The sequence below is a fragment of the Poromitra crassiceps genome (assembly GCF_964638095.1).
Source record: "Poromitra crassiceps genome assembly, chromosome: 30".
Lineage (NCBI taxonomy): Eukaryota > Metazoa > Chordata > Actinopteri > Beryciformes > Melamphaidae > Poromitra > Poromitra crassiceps.
In genome coordinates this window covers 9,180,945-9,197,472 of record NC_139652.1, presented here as the reverse complement: position 1 = coordinate 9,197,472, position 16,528 = coordinate 9,180,945, and the positions used below count along the sequence as shown (strand labels likewise).

The 16,528-nt window shown below is 41.8% G+C and overlaps 1 protein-coding gene across 1 annotated transcript in view; it reads right to left on the bottom strand.

The window, feature by feature from the left end:
- The window catches only part of sv2 (synaptic vesicle glycoprotein 2), a 34,806-nt gene extending 18,559 nt beyond the window's left edge, over window positions 1-16,247 (bottom strand). The window contains exons 1-9 of the mRNA XM_083663058.1: window positions 16,115-16,247; window positions 14,506-14,598; window positions 9,574-9,735; window positions 7,749-7,911; window positions 5,257-5,378; window positions 4,442-4,605; window positions 2,792-2,872; window positions 1,045-1,140; window positions 65-153 (exon numbers count right to left, since the gene is read on the bottom strand). Of these exons, the coding sequence (XP_083519184.1) occupies window positions 65-153; window positions 1,045-1,140; window positions 2,792-2,872; window positions 4,442-4,605; window positions 5,257-5,378; window positions 7,749-7,911; window positions 9,574-9,735; window positions 14,506-14,598; window positions 16,115-16,211 (1,067 nt within the window). The 5' untranslated portion in view covers window positions 16,212-16,247. The remainder of the gene's footprint in view (window positions 1-64; window positions 154-1,044; window positions 1,141-2,791; window positions 2,873-4,441; window positions 4,606-5,256; window positions 5,379-7,748; window positions 7,912-9,573; window positions 9,736-14,505; window positions 14,599-16,114) is intronic.
- Window positions 16,248-16,528: the final 281 nt, after the last annotated feature.

Here is a 16,528-nt window from a genome sequence, read left to right as displayed (position 1 = left end):
ATCACAGCAGAGATAATGCTAATAATAATTTATTGTACGTAGGTGGAAAGATGGGATTTCTCACCCAAAGGAGATGCAGTAGAAGACAATAAGAAGAGGGACACTCCTGGATCTGAAGCGCCCATTAAACAGTTGCCTGATGGGCGCCAGGCCCTGCAGGGAAAACCAAACAAATAATCACACTCAGCACAAGGGAATTGAATATAAACCAAACAAAAACGTTCAACCTGACAGACATCTTGCATCAATCAATAAAAAAAATCTGAACGTGTAAATTAAATGTTCTGTGCTTTATTAACTTTCTCTTCTCCAACATGATGAATGAACTGACGCCCCTTCACTTTCTGTGGGGAAAAAGAAGATGCAACATAACATCAAGGAAAACTGTACTGGGACAGGACAGGGCTATCTTCACTTAGTATTATGTGCAAAGTGACCATGAACAAGGAAAAGTCCCGTCCCTGACTGCAGAACATAGAGACAGTTGGTCTGTGTGGGAACAAAATGTTACCACGGCTAAAAACCCCCCGTATACCTCAATGGGCTGACCCACCAAAGGACGGTGCTGTGGCTCTACACTGCAGGATTGGGGATTCTAAAGCAGGTACATAGACGTCTGTTCAGATGTGGGTGTACTGCGGGGGTTACATCCCTGATCCTGTCTGTCTGGGCTGGGCCAGCAGCTAAATGCTAACTATGCTGAATGGATGGAACAGGGGATTTACCCCACCCTCACCGCGCCCCCAGCCAGCTACCCCAGCGTCTATGACGAGACACAGACTGGGCTATTACATGCTTCTGCACCAGTCCATTTACCAAGAGTTGACCCTAAACAGTCTCTCTCTGGATGTCAGTCAAGGCTGTGTGTGTGTGCGTGCAGGATTAGTCTCTCTCTGGATGTTCAGTCAAGGCTGTGTGTGTGTGTGTGTGTGTGTGTGTGTGTGTGTGTGTGTGTATGTGTGTGTGTGTGTGTGTGTATATACTGTATATGTGTGTGTGTGTGTGTGTGTGTGTGTGTGTGTGTGTGTGTGTGTAGGATTTTACCATTTTTAAACAGCTGGAAATGCCTTCTCTGTGTGAACCGCAGGTCTTGTCCTCTGCTTCCCCTCGGCGCATGAAGCTGGGGCACAACCCAAAGATCTGAGGAGTTCAAGATGAACACTGCAAATTTACATGATTATTATAGAAGCCTTGAAGCATGAACCGACACACTCACTATAGCCGCTTTCACACACAGATTGCGCAATATTGCCATTCAGAAGGCCCGCAAACTAAAGGTGCTCTTATACTCGAGCAAAGCTCCGTGGGGTGGGGCCCCGCGAGTCTCCGTGCAGACCTCGCGCTGGAGCAGATGCCATTATACTCAGAAAGTGATCAGCATGTATTGTACAATGGTGAGAACAGCCCGTGAAAAGTCGCAATGAAACGCTATTATGTGCAGTACTGAGTGCGCTTTCACTCTCAAACGACCGTACATCAGCACATGAAGGAATCAAATCACCAAACTTGTTTTTACTGAAAGCCGTTTTACTTCTCAGCCCTGATAGCCTACTCTGTGCTGCTTTTAATCTCTCTCAATAATGCTCTCAACACAACACATTTACTTGGTGAAATTACTAAAAACGAACAGTTGCAAATCAAAGTTTATAGCCTACCACATGGGTCAAGAAATGTGGCGAAAACACAGCTCAGTGTTCAGGGTTCAGTGGCTTGAAAGCAGACATGTTTGGAGAGAAGCCGTGCGCTGCTCGCGCTGTTAGAAAAAAAATCAGGCACAAGGTGAGCGCCAGACGGAGCTAGCGAATAACCACGCCCAACAAATTTACGTCATTTGACGCGCCCGGCCCTCGCTCCACCCCCGCGCCCTTCACGGCAGGGTGAGCATAATTCAGCCTTAAGCCGGCAGCCTTGCCACAGAAATTGCGACAGTTGACAGCTCGCCCAAATATTCTAACAATGCAGAAACGGGTAATCATTTAAAGTGTTCTCCAAGACAAGGAAGGCTACCGAAAAATCTTCATGTTCCACCTGCATTATTACGAATATTATTCTGGGGAGTTGAAGATAATTTTGCAGCTGTGTGCATAAAGCAGGCTGCAGATGGATTTCTCTGTGCGCACCTATTGCGAGAGAGATTATTATCAGAACCGAGGAGTCTATTTAACGCACAACAGGCGAGACAGGTTATCTTACTTCTGATAGTAGGCTGTTCTGTGTCGCGGCTCCTACGCATTCAGGTGGAGGCGGAGTGGAGGGTGATACGGCACTATGACTACCTCCACTGGCGGAACGAAAGGCGGAACACAATTATGCACCACCCCGCTTTCACCACTTTCACATCGGAGGCGCCGATTTACATTTTCCGTAACATTTACCGCTTTCAAGGCCGGTGTGAAAGCGGCTAGAGATTCTATTTTCTGCATTAGGGTTTTGATTTTGGCTCACTGCATGTTACGCATCTTGTTGTTCTTCAACTATTTTTCCCTGTGTTGCATTCGGCCGTCACTTCGTTTCTCAATTCAGTTGAGTTTTTGCTGTTCATTTTTATTTAGATGTTGTTGTTTTTTAATTGGCTTGCAAGGTGAGATATCTGATGAAGATTGAAAATAAAATAAACACGTGTATTTATAGTATTCCCATGACGCATGCATTTCCTACCAATAAGGTGCTTTTACCATACAACTCACTGGCTGTGGATTTATTACAATGATGTATGTGATATGAGGGGAGAGAGAGGTTATGATTTTCGGCCAGCAAGGCACAAAATGGAGGAACAGGTTTTAGTTCATACCGGAAAGAGCTTCGTTGTTCCCCGATGGTTTACTTCAAACATCAAGCGGAAGACCAGGAGCGCTTCTTTCTCCCGGTTAGCCTGGCAACACAGACACAGAATCACAATCACTTTTCATTGCCACAATATGTAAAGATGACATATGAAGAATTTGTCTTATTGTAAGTATGCAGCCATATTCAGAAGACAAAAAGAAGATATGTAAAAGACGAAAATCACAGAATTTGCAAGTGCAGTTCAATATAAACAATATATACACGAATAGGAGGAGTGTTAAGTCCTGTTAAGTGATGAGTCCGATGGCAGTTGGGAAGAAGCTGTTGTTGCGATGAGCGGTTTTGGTCTTGACAGACCTCAGTCTCTTGCCGAGGGGGAGCAAGAGTTTGTGCCCGGCGTGGGAGTGGTCGGCCATGATTTTGCAACCAACAAGCCGCGGTAAATAACGATATCCTGGAAGGCGAGTTACCGAGCCAGTGTTACATGTCCTTTGCATTCTACACAAAATGAAGAGAACGTACCATTTGCTTGATTGTGTATGTTACATACTTATTGGCCAAGTGTATTAACATTTATGGGCTAGAAAAGTCTGCCCATGTAGGCAGCCATGATGCCTGCTCAGAAAGCCTGCTCAGAAAGCCTGGAGAACGTTATGCAGGCTACGCCCCATCATGAGCAATGACTCGCACCCACTCCATGACGTGCTAGTCAAACACAGGAGCACGTTCAGTGAGAGACTGATTCCACCTAGATGCAACACGGAGAGGCACAGGAAATCATTCCTGCCTGTGGCCATTGGTCTATTTAATGCCTCTCTTAAAAGAGCACCTCGGAGACGCTCAGTCTCCCTGAGACTGAGCCAGCCGATAGGCTAACTGGAAAAGTGCCTGGCTGAGCCACGTGTAACGTATAGGGCAAGCCGAATAATATAAGTTCAGTGTGCAATAAAGATAGGCTAACTGGAAAAGTGCCTGGCTGAGCCACGTGTAACGTATGGGGCAAGCCGAATAATATAAGTTCAGTGTGCAATAAAGACAATTGGCACGTAAGATATACTTACTCTACGTATCGCTTACTTAGACGTACTCCACTATTTTGCTCCTATTGCATTTAATACTGTTTACTGTTCATACTGTTTATACTGTTTATACTGTGTATTCCATGCTATGTTGTGCTCTTTCTTCTTCTTATTCTTCTTATTTTACTATCGCATTACTACTGTGTATTTTATTTTATGCTATCTGTGTTATGTGAACGAGCAACTGTAACTTGTCCCAATTTCCCCCCGGGGATCATTAAAGTCTTTCTGATTCTGATTCTGATTCTGATTCTGAAATGTTCTGCTAGCCACGAAGATTGATTGACAGCTGTCATGTCATGATATTATTGGTTGAAATGGGGTAGAAATTTGATAGTACTACTGTATATCCGACGTCTGCATACTGTAGATATCGTTATGAATGAGCATGGTTGACTTTTGATGTGAAAAACCAAAGAAATTGGATTTGTGTGCATACATTGTTATGACCAGGGATGTGATCTGAAATAGTTAAAAAAGTCATTTTTAATTTCCGCTCGACTTCACGAGAAGAATGAAACCCGGTCTTCCCCGATTCCTTCCGACACAAGCCCTCGTCTGGCCTGGGGGCATACCTCCATGAGGAACTTGGGGCTCTCAGGCATGAGCTGCCTGAAAATGAGGGCCGAGGTGAGGCTGGGAACGGAGCACAGCACCACAAACACTCTCCAGCTCTGGAAGTCATGTCTGCCCAGGGTAACATGAGCCCAGGTCGAAGGAATCACCAGCCACGCCAAGCCTGGAGAGAAAACCACACCCACACCCACACACACACACACACACACACAGCCATTTTTTCCCCATTTTGAAATTCAACACTCATCCAGATTGATGTCTCTGGCAAAGAAGTTATGTTTTCACCCCTGTCTATTTGTCTGCCTGTCGGCAGGATTTCTCAAACACATGACATTTGACAATGCATTTGACAGACAGATCCACCTTGGACCAAAGAACAATGGATTAAACGTGGTCTGGCATGAGGCAATTATCGATTCTTAGCTATAGCTATGAAACTAACAGCAATAGAGAATTGATTGTAAATCCTGAGGGTATGTTTGCAGAGTCGAAAAATCAATTAAACTAAATTAAACTGGTAAGAAGGATGTCTTCAGGGGTAAAACACAAAGTTGGAGAATTTCCCAGCATTCACAAAAGTATGCACTCTTCAGGTTTGCCTTATTATTTTTTGTTTTGTTTGTTTGTTTGTTTGTTGGGGGGCATTTTTTGCTTGAGAGGGAGGGAGAGAGAGAGAGATATGATGGCTTGTGACAAAGGTGGATTTGACAACTCATGTACCAATTTGCCAATAACGGCTGTATAATATGAATGGCAAGTCCACGTCACTCTACAGATGCCAAAACAACAAATCTCACATGTGAATGAAGCCCACCTGCAGCCAGGATGTTCCCTGCCATCCAGAAGGTGGCCAGAGCGCTGATCATTGCCCCTCTCCTCAGGCGGGGCAGGAACTCCGAGAAATAGGAGAAAATAACCGGGATCGAGCCACCAACTCTACACAGGGGAAGAAAAAAACAGAATGGAGATATCAGTGTTTCATGTATATAAATAAATAAATCAATCAATCAATCAATCAATAAATAAATCAATAAATCAATAAATCAATAAATCAATAAATCAATCAATAAATAAATATATAACTCCTCAAAAACTGTTCGGAAACGTTATTTTGGTCGATTATTATTTCTCCCCTTTAATAATACCAATTGGTATTATTGTATTTTATATCGTTGGAAAGCCTGATTAGTCACCTTTACAACGAGGTACAACTTGTAAGGATCGTGCATTCGTGGAATGAGCAACACAGCTAACCATGTGGGTACCGCCCCAATTTTTTTTTTGCCTAAATCCCCTGCAATAATCTTCGGTTCAGGATCATGCTATTACCCCCAGTTTCCCTCCCCCCGAACTGGCGCCCCGACCGTCCAGAGGAGACGCTACTAGTCAAGTCTCAAGTCACCAGACCACAAGTCAAGTCTCAAGTCACCAGACCCCATGTCAAGTCTCAAGTCACCAGACCCCAAGTCAAGTCTCAAGTCACCAGACCCCAAGTCAAGTCTCAAGTCACCAGACCCCAAGTCAAGTCCCAAGTCACCAGACCCCAAGTCAAGTCTAATATGCACTTGGATTGTATTGACTGAATTTAATTTGTATTGATCTGACGCCTATATTCCTTTGTGGTGTTGGATACATTGTAATCAGGGATCTTGCTTTATCAGTGTCATTTATTGTATTTATTGTCTTGTTTTTTGTATTGTTTTTGGATGTGTACAAAGTACAGCTTGTTTGCAGTATTCATGCCTTAAATTGCCCCTTGCGGGACTAATAAAGTTTTTTGAATTGAAAAAAAAAAAAAAAAGTCTCAAGTCACCAGACCCCAAGTCAAGTCTCAAGTCACCAGACCCCAAGTCTCAAGTCACCAGACCCCATCTCAAGTCACCAGACCCCAAGTCAAGTCTCAAGTCACCAGACCCCAAGTCAAGTCTCAAGTCACCAGACCCCAAGTCAAGTCCCAAGTCACCAGACCCCAAGTAAAGTCTCAAGTCACCAGACCCCAAGTCAAGTCTCAAGTCACCAGACCCCAATTCAAGTCCCAAGTCACCAGACCTCAAGTCAAGTCTCAAGTCACCAGACCCCATGTCAAGTCTCAAGTCACCAGACCCCAAGTCAAGTCTCAAGTCACCAGACCCCAAGTCAAGTCTCAAGTCACCAGACCCCAAGTCAAGTCTCAAGTCACCAGACCCCAAGTCAAGTCTCAAGTCACCAGACCCCAAGTCAAGTCTCAAGTCACCAGACCCCAAGTCAAGTCTCAAGTCCCCAGACCCCAAGTCAAGTATCAAGTCACCAGACCCCAAGTCAAGTCTCAAGCAAATCATGTCGAGTTCCTACCTCTGATCCAGTCACATGTCTAGTATGAGCCACTTTCACATGTTGCTGCTCAATGCCTCTGCATTGCAAAACCGCTGCATTACAACTTCCTGTTGCCAGCTCAGTCCTTCACAAAAATCGCTCCACAACCTGCCCATTTTCTTTATTTGTTACATTATGTTTCTAGTGCTAGTAGCCACGACATTTTGTTTGATTGGTTTGTCAATATGTCGCAAAAAGAAACTTACCACTGGAAGTTGTAATGCACCAGTTTAGATCATGTTACCATGATGATGTGAAAAGGGCCTATTGGTTGCTTATAATCTCAGGCGATATCTCAGACACCACTTGCAAGGTATGCAAATTTAGGCAGTGTCATATTACACTGATTGGCCTGGTGGGGGCACTGCAATGGTCACAATTTCAATCTTTGAAAGGCCAAAAAATGCTACACAACCACTAGTCTGATTTTGATTAAACTCGGAGGGATGATGCAACTTGTCCAATTGGCCCCAGAAGCACCTGCATTGTTGATTACTTGCTTATTTATTTGTTCTCCTGCCGCATTTGTTTGTTTGTCATGTTTATTTTGAATATGTATGTAAACAAAACAGAGACAATATACAGGGCCTTCAAAATTACACACGTTAACAAGTCGATTGAAATAGTATTATGAAATAAAAATGAAGGGGTAACAAATATAGACATATTCTAAAAGGAGTGAGAAGAAGATTATTTTCATTCATTTTACATAAGTTACTTACCGGTACACTTATCCAATATCCAGTGTGTCTTATAGTGAGTGAGCAAGTAACAGTTCAATGTCTTTCTAAAACAATGGTTTTCCATCCTGGCCCTCAGAAAAACAAGCAGCACTCTTGATCCAGAGGAGCTGAGAAACCACTGTTCTGTTATGCCGATCAAACATGACCTTTTGGCTCTAAATCTGTACAATGCAAATAAAAAAACTGTCGACAAAAGAAGTCTGGTCCTCACCCCACACCACTGATGAACCGCAGCAGCAGGAAGAGCCAGAACCATGGTGCCAAGCTGGCCAGAGCTCCAAACAGCCCGTTGATGGTCAGGGATACAACCAAGACCCTCTGACGCCCCCTCTGGTCAGCCAAATAGCCCCACAGGTAGCCACCCACCATCATCCCTATTAGGCACCAGTAAAATGGGAATTTAAAATATTACAGTTTAATTGATAATATATACAGCTCAGTGACAGACTCCACTTCCTTTCAGAAATGAGAAGGTGCAGCAGGTTATGTATTGCTCAGCTTGTTTCATTACGCGTCATCAAATATCACTTCTTACTATGATACTTCTTTTTCTAATGTTTATTGAGATATGGCCCAAAACACAATAGGTAAATGACTGCTGGACACTGGAATTAACAAGGTGGGACTGCATCCATCAGGTCACTTTATCTGATTCAATAAACACTAAACATATTCAATAAAACAACATTTGAAGTGGGGATGTCAATTTTCGGTTAATTTCACTTTCGATTAACCGACGCTAATAATCAATTAACCTATCGGTTAATTCATAATTTTTTTTAAAAAAAAATTGGTCTATTTACTCAATGAGCTCATGCCCAAACAAGGCGTGTCTATTTAGATGCTGAAATGTTAATGCTTTTTGTGTTAGAATTATGCCTTTATTTTTTGTTGGCTTTGCTGAAATTTATAAGTTTATTGCCACATTTTGATCAGGTAATCATTCCAAAATCATTCTGGCTCTTATATGGATGACAAGGAAATATATTTTTGAGAGCTTTATTTCCTGTTTATGTAAACATTACAACAACAACAATCTGTGAGCTTTATTTCCTGTTTATGTAAACATTACAACAACAACAATCTGTAAATAACAGATTGTTGTTGTTGTAATGTTTACATAAACAGGAAATAAAGCTCTCAAAAATATATTTCCTTGTCATCCATATAAGAGCCAGAATGATTTTGGAATGATTACCTGATCAAAATGTGGCAATAAACTGATAAATTTCAGCAAAGCCAACCAAAAATAAAGGCATAATTCTAACACAAAAAGCATTAACATTTCAGCATCTAAATAGACACGCCTTGTTTGGGCATGAGCTCATTGAGTAAATAGACAAAAACAAAAAAACAAAAAAAAACAAAAAATTTAAATATTAACTGATAGACCGACAGCAATAACCGAACAACGACGTTAGCGACGGTTAATCGATTAACGGTTAACCGTTGACATCCCTAATTTGAAGTTAAGTACAGGTTAAGGCTGTGCAATTATTATGATTATGATTAATAATAATAATAATAAATAATAATAATAATAATAATAATAATAATAATAATAATAATAATAATAATAATAATAATAAAAGCACATGTTTTCAGACAGTTGCATGCCTGAGAATATATTTAATTTTATTCCAACTGGACAAATTTACATCCCACCGATATATATATTTTTTATATTTTTGACTGCTGAAAAATAAATGATGCTTTAGCATGGTTATAGCTTCCTGTTCCATTCATTCAGCTCATTTAACTGTTTAATTATCTAGGAGTACACTGAGCTAATACTACAGCATAGCTCTTCTACAACTGTGATTGAATGCATATAAAGAAGATTTGTCTGTTATATATGGTTAGTCTTGCACTGCCGCTTTGCACTGTATGTATTATATGGTCCTGCTGTCCTTCTACCCTGCATCACGATGTCCTGTCAATGCCAGTCGCTGATATCTCTCTGCACCAATGCCACCAAGACAAACCCCTTCACATGAATGGGAACTGATATATACAGTAACTTTATTGGAAATCACCGAGGAAAACGCTGGCAGTCAGGAGCCCCTTGTCTGAGGTGGTCAGGAGCAGATCGCAGCCTGCCGTCGGCAGGAGCAAGGACACACACAGAACCTCCACAGCATCGCTGGCGTTGGCCCATCCGCACACCGCCAGCAGGAGAGCATGGAATAAACCAAAACCTGAGCAGAACAGCAAGAAAAAGGTGATCAGGTGATCCAGGCCACGCAGCAGCCGAGCTGCGGGCGAGGCCGCGCAGCGGGTGAGCTGTGGGCGAGCCCTCGGCGAGCTGCAGGGTGGGTGAGCCCGCGTAGCGCGTGGGATTTCTAGTAAGTGATAACAGCGTAGTAAGCATTCATTGTTTACACATTTTGTCAGTGATCAAAAGCAGGGCAGGAACAAGTTGGTCAAATAAGGAACTCTAGGTAATTTGCTTTGTTCCGATTCAGGAGCTTAATTGATACAATTGTTGCATTTGTGCCTTGGTTCATTTGTGTTCAAACAGCCACAAATCAAACGATTCAAATAGTATTGCCAATCCTCCTGGATTGGCCAGGAGACACTCTGGTAGGCTAATAGCCTCCCGGGATGGAAAACATAATTCCCAGAGATTTTACAGTATATGATTATAAGAATGCATTTTGTTAGACCTACATTGTAGGCTATGTCGGGTGCGCCGTGCGAGGAGAGAGAGAGAGAGAGAGAGAAAGAGGGAGGGATCGGGAGAGAGAGAGGGAGAGAGTTATTCATTTATTTATGTAGGTACAGTATGTAGACTATTAATTTATTTAGGCTATCGGGAATTTGGAGATAGAAGATCAAAGACCCTCGAAAACTTCTGCTATTACGATCACGGAGACTTCAGAGGATTATGCAGATGAGCACCTGTCCTGTCAGGAATAAAATATTAATAAATAATTTAATAATAGCCTACGGACATTTCGAGGAAGACATGCAATCAGTCTTGATTGTCTGATTGAACCAGACAATCTGATCACAAAGAAGGCTGGCTCTGATTACCACGACTTCTTTTCATTTAGCCTATATTTAATGGAGACCAGAGGTAAGTTTATCGAGTTCTGCTGAAAACGGCAACGCAACCCAGCTATATATATATATATATATATATATATATATATATATATATATATATATATATATATATATATATATAGATAATATATTCAAGGTGCCGAAGGTGACTTGGGCAAATAGATAGCTCACCCCGTAAGTTACAGTGTTGCGGTGCGGGAGGCCTGGGTTCGATTCCCTGTTGTCGAAATGTGGACATAACACTGCTGTTAAAACGGCTGATGTGATGATGCAAAAATCCCCCAAAGTTTATCCATGCAATTGTGTCGGATCACGTTCTTACCACAAACGAACCGCACCAAGGGGGAAAATGCTCTCTGTTTCGGAAGAACTGCTCCAAATGAGATAGGTGTGAACTGTGAATACACCCTTAGAGTCAACCACAAGTCAAACCACAAGGCATTTAAGCAACCTGAATTCATGCAAAAGAGTGAAAGTGGGTGATTAAAGTAGTACAATGTGTGTGTGTGTGTGTGTGTGTGTGTGTGTGTGCGTGCGTCAGAGATGGGGACTTGGACTTGAGTCGCACTTAAGTCTCACTCACAGTGACTTAAGACTTGACTTGAGACTCGACCTCAAAGACTTGAGACTTGACTTGGACTTGTGAACAATCTTCATTTTTTAATTAATTATTTTTGGTGCATTAACATTAAGGAAATATCTACTGATGTCATCAAATCAATGCTGATATGGTATGCTATACAGTAGATAAAGGAGTGAGGATAATACAGTACATGCTTTGAATCTCTTAGTTTTTGCTATGCAGTGTTTAAGCAGACCGGATGGCATGCAGCTGATGATGGAACGCTCATCCATAAGAGACTTGAGACTTGACTTGGACTTGTTGTGACCAAAGACTTGAGACTTGAATTGGACTTGCCCCTCAAAGACTTGAGACTTGTCTTGGTCTTGAGCTCAAAGACTTGAGACTTGTCTTGGTCTTGAGCTCAAAGACTTGAGACTTGTCTTGGTCTTGAGCTCAAAGACTTGAGACTTGACTTGGTCTTGAGCTCAAAGACTTGAGACTTGACTTGGACTTGCAAAAAATGACTTGTGAGCATCTCTGGCGTGCATGCATGTAAATATATATATATATATACATACATACATACATACATACACATCTATATATATATATATATATATATATATATATATATATTAGGGATGTCAACGGTTAACCGTTAATCGATTAACCGTCGCTAACGTCGTTGTTCGGTTATTGCTGTCGGTCTATCAGTTAATATAAAAAAAAAAAAAAAAAAAAATTTTTTTTTTTTTTTTTTAAGTAAATGGACCAAAAAATGGACCAAAAATGGACCAAATGGACCAAAAAAAAAAAAAAAAAAATTTTTTTTTTTTTTTTTTTTGGTCCATTTACTCAATGAGCTCATGCCCAAACAAGGCGTGTCTATTTAGATGCTGAAATGTTAATGCTTTTTGTGTTAGAAATTCTAACACAAAAAGAATTTGTGTTGAAATGTTGATGCTTTTTGTTAATGCTTGTTAATGCTTTTTGTGTTAGAAATTCTAACACAAAAAGCATTAACATTTCAGCATCTAAATAGACACGCCTTGTTTGGGCATGAGTTCATTGAGTAAATAGACAAAAAAAAAAAAAAAAAAAAAAAAAACATTTTTTTTTTTTTTTTTTTTTTAATATTAAAAAATTATGAATTAACCGATAGGTTAATCGATTATTAGCGTCGGTTAATCGAAAGTGAAATTAACCGAAAATTGACATCCCTAATATATATATATACACACACAGTATATATATATAGTTGGCTTAGTCGGTGCGTGCCACAGAGCAAGCACATTTGGCCATTATTAAATCTAAATTTACCTGTGGTGGTGTCACAGAGGCGGTGAGGTTATCATGACAATGCGCTGCTGAAAACGGCAACGCAACGCAGCAATATATATATATATATATATATATATATATATATATATATATATATATATATATATATATATATATATATACTGTATATATAGGTGCCGAAGGTGACTTGGGCAAATAGATAGCTCACCCCGTAAGTTACAGCGTTGCGGTGCGGGAGGCCTGGGTTCGATTCCCTGTTGTGGAAATGTGGACATAACACGTTCAAGGAAGTTTCAGAGAGTAATATTTATCTAAGGTATATGCAGGAATCCTGAAGTTGCGCAGTGACATCTTTCTCTTTCTACAAGCTAAAATTCCCAGAGTCGCTGAAGCGATGCCTACGTGTTTCATACCGGGATGTTCTCACCCGAGCAACAGGTCTTGGCTGATAGAGGAGCAGGAAACGACCAAGTGCTAAAACCCAGTCAAACACCACGATAAGGTACACCAACACTCTTCTCAAGGTGTGAAGATGAGGGAAAAAAACGAAACACCTTCACTTCTTGGAAACGTTTAACCACACGCAGCACAGCAGAGTATCGATACACGTCACTGTGGTTGACGTGTTTCCAGGTCAACCGAACACGACACGAATACTAATATCTCCCTTTTTCCATCTCTATTTTATGTCACTCACAACTCATCTGCTAGCTGGTTGGCTTGGTTCCAGGTTTAAAACTCTGTAAGATTATTTTTGGGGAATATTTGCCTTCATTGGATAGGACAGTAATCAGACATGAAAGGTGGAGAGAGAGAGAGAGAGAGAGAGAGAGGGAGGGGATGACATGTGGCAAAGGAGAACGGGTCAGATTCGAACCTGGGTTGACCGCGCAATAATTATAACCACACATGAGCATTTATAGGCAGCTTTGCAAGCAAAGCCCAATTTCACACAATGAAAGGAAACCACACCACCTAGCTAATCGTCCCTCAGGGAATTTGTTGTTGACCACTTTTTACCTAGAAACGATTTCACTTATTCCATGAGTGAGTCATCCAAGAATTCTTCCAGAAGGACTAAGCCTTCGTGGTACACGTGCTCTACCAGGTGAGCCGCCAACCCGATCTCATGAAATGCGTATGTATGACACGCACGTTTTCTCGTGGAATAGATAAGCGGAAACTAGGGGTGTGCCGATTAACCGTTTTTTAGATGCATCGCGATGAGTCATGTGACGATTAAAATCGATTCACAATGTTCGATTATCGATTTGCAAAAAATTGATTTTTTTTTTGCAATTATTTTTTTGCTTTATTTGCAGAAAATACGGTATTTCGCCCGGAAAGCAGTTCCTTAACTGTAAAACGAGACCAAAACCGAAGTACTGGAAACTGGAATCACTGAAGAAAGCATGCAGGGTGGCTGTAACATGTGATGGGTGGACTTCAGTCGCAACTGAAGATAATGGAGGTACATTTGTTTGTTTACTTTAATTAATGGATACTGACAAATATACCTTGCTTAAAGAAAATCCTGTTTGGTGAAAAAGATGCATCGAAAATCGTGATTAACTCATTGAGTGCCATGGACGAACATGTTCGTCATTTCGTTTAGTAACGTAGAGTGCCAAGGACGAACATGTTCGTCAATTGCGTTTTTTGACGAATCGAATCGTGAGGTGCCTAAGGTGGCACACCCCTAGCGGAAACGCAAGTTGGCGTGCAGTTTGGCGGCTACAATGATGCATTGCGACAAAACGGCATCAGACCAGAAGGACTAAACCAGCATAAACCAGTTTAGACCAGCAAGGAATTCACGCTGGTCTTCTTAGTGGTCTATTATGTTTTTCTTTAGCAGGGTCCTGCCTTCTGCCAGCTCGATCGGCCATAATCATCACATTTAATACTTTTTCATTCATTTTATGTTGACTTTGTATTGCGCTGACTGAGCTTTGTGTTGGATGGACGATGCTGAAGAGGGAGATGAATAGCACACTGTGAGTGTGAATACTTCCATCAAACTTTAGACTACCTGCTTCCTCCACTGCTTCTTCATACGTTAACCTTCTCTGTGGGCTCCCACCATATGTGACGTTTGTCATGCTCCTGTCAAAAATGATGTCACCTGGAAAGCGGTCAAACAAACAAACACGCGCACACACACACACACACACACACACACACACACACACGCGCGCGCGCACACACACACACACACACACACACACACACACACACACACACACGTTAAATGTGCAGTCCGGCCTTTGACTTTGATGTAGCCGTTATATCATCAAGTCACACGCTTAGATTAAATGAGATTAAACTTGAATGATTCCTGTGGGCAAACTGGTCAAACTTAACAGGATAATAAGAGATGACAGCATGATTGCTGCGGGAATACTGGAGAAAAAAGGATAAGATGACAGATTTTTCTCATATTAAACCAGTCTCTGACTGGTGACTGGCTGCTTCACCACCTGGTACGGGAACTGCACCACCATGGACCGCAGGGCGCTAAGAAGGGTGAGGCGCGTAACAGGATGTGAGCTGCCAGAACTGCAAGATCTGCACAACCAGCGGTGCATCAGGAGGTCCCTGAAGATCATCAAAGACACAAACCACCCCCACAACAGCTTGTTCTCCCTGTTACCCTCAGGGAGGAGATACAGGGTCCCAAGAGCACACACAAATCGCTTGAGGGACAGTTTCTTCTCACAGGCCACGAGACTCCTTAACATACAAATAGTGTAGTAGCCGTACTGTACCGCACTGCAGCTGCTACCATCATGTATGACTAATGTTCAATAGTATGTTAATTAGGTATATGCTACTTGCACCTAACAGAATGTTATTTTGTTTAATTATGTTTAAAGTATGTTCATGCCATTTGCACTATGGGCAGTGAATACGCCACTGTCTGTGGCGTGTCTTACTGCTTTATTGCTTGTTGCCTCTTGTTTTTATTTATGTATCTTTTATTTTTTGCACTATGTTGTAAAGGAGCCTACAGCACAAGAATTTCACACGTGATACTTGTACTACGGAGTGACAATAAAAATCTTGGATCTTGAATCTTGAATCTCACACACAGTCTATTGCTTGAGTAGCTACACAACAACCTGAAAAACAGGTAGGCTAAATAAAGATAAACTGAGCACCTGTACCAAACTGTCGTCATGCAGCCTAAAATGGATTTACACAAGATACAACTGTTGAACACTACTGATCATTTTGGAATGCAATTCAATGAATTCAATATATTAAAGGAACATGTGTATATGCTTGTGAAGCTGCCAAATAGACTATGCATTGGTTGTAGTAGACAGTTGAGTAGACTAGACAGTGGTTCCAAAGTGGGTCCAGGAACCCCCCAGAGGTCATACGAGAAACGATCTAATTTCACTGTTGTTTCATTCACTACTAGAGGTTCAACTTCCTACTAGTTCTTATCTGACTAATACTAACTAATAACATAGTTACATCTGTTTGGAGTTCCTTGACTAAAATACTTTAAAAACGCACGTGGCCATACGACAAACAATATGGACATGTGCATAGTAAAATATGATAGAATAGTTAGTATGAAATGGCTTTGAATAGCTTGTTGTGTTTCAGTGTTTGTGTCTAGTCTAGCATACCTTCATCATCTGAGTCCAGATCGCTTGGCTCCAGCTGGGCGCCGGTGAGAAGCGGCTCTCGCGCCTCCGCATCGCCAGGCTGCACGCGGCGAGACATCTTTCTGGCTGTATGTATGTGCACGCGCTGCACACTGTCCACACTTCTTCAAATCCAGCCCTGCATATTTCCTACGCAACTGGGTAGCTAGCTAGCTAACCAGATCACAAGTCAACCTAAACCAGGAAGTAACATCAACTCATAAAACCCAGGTCCAGCCAGGGGGCGCGGCGTCCTCCCGTTGCCGACGGCGACTTCACAAGTTCCCGTCAGCCTTTCTAGTCAGCTGTCTACCTGCCTGGATGTTCGAACGGTCACATGTGCAGCACACCTTGATCTCTCCTGAGTTGTGCTACTAGAGGCTGTAGCTGCCGTGT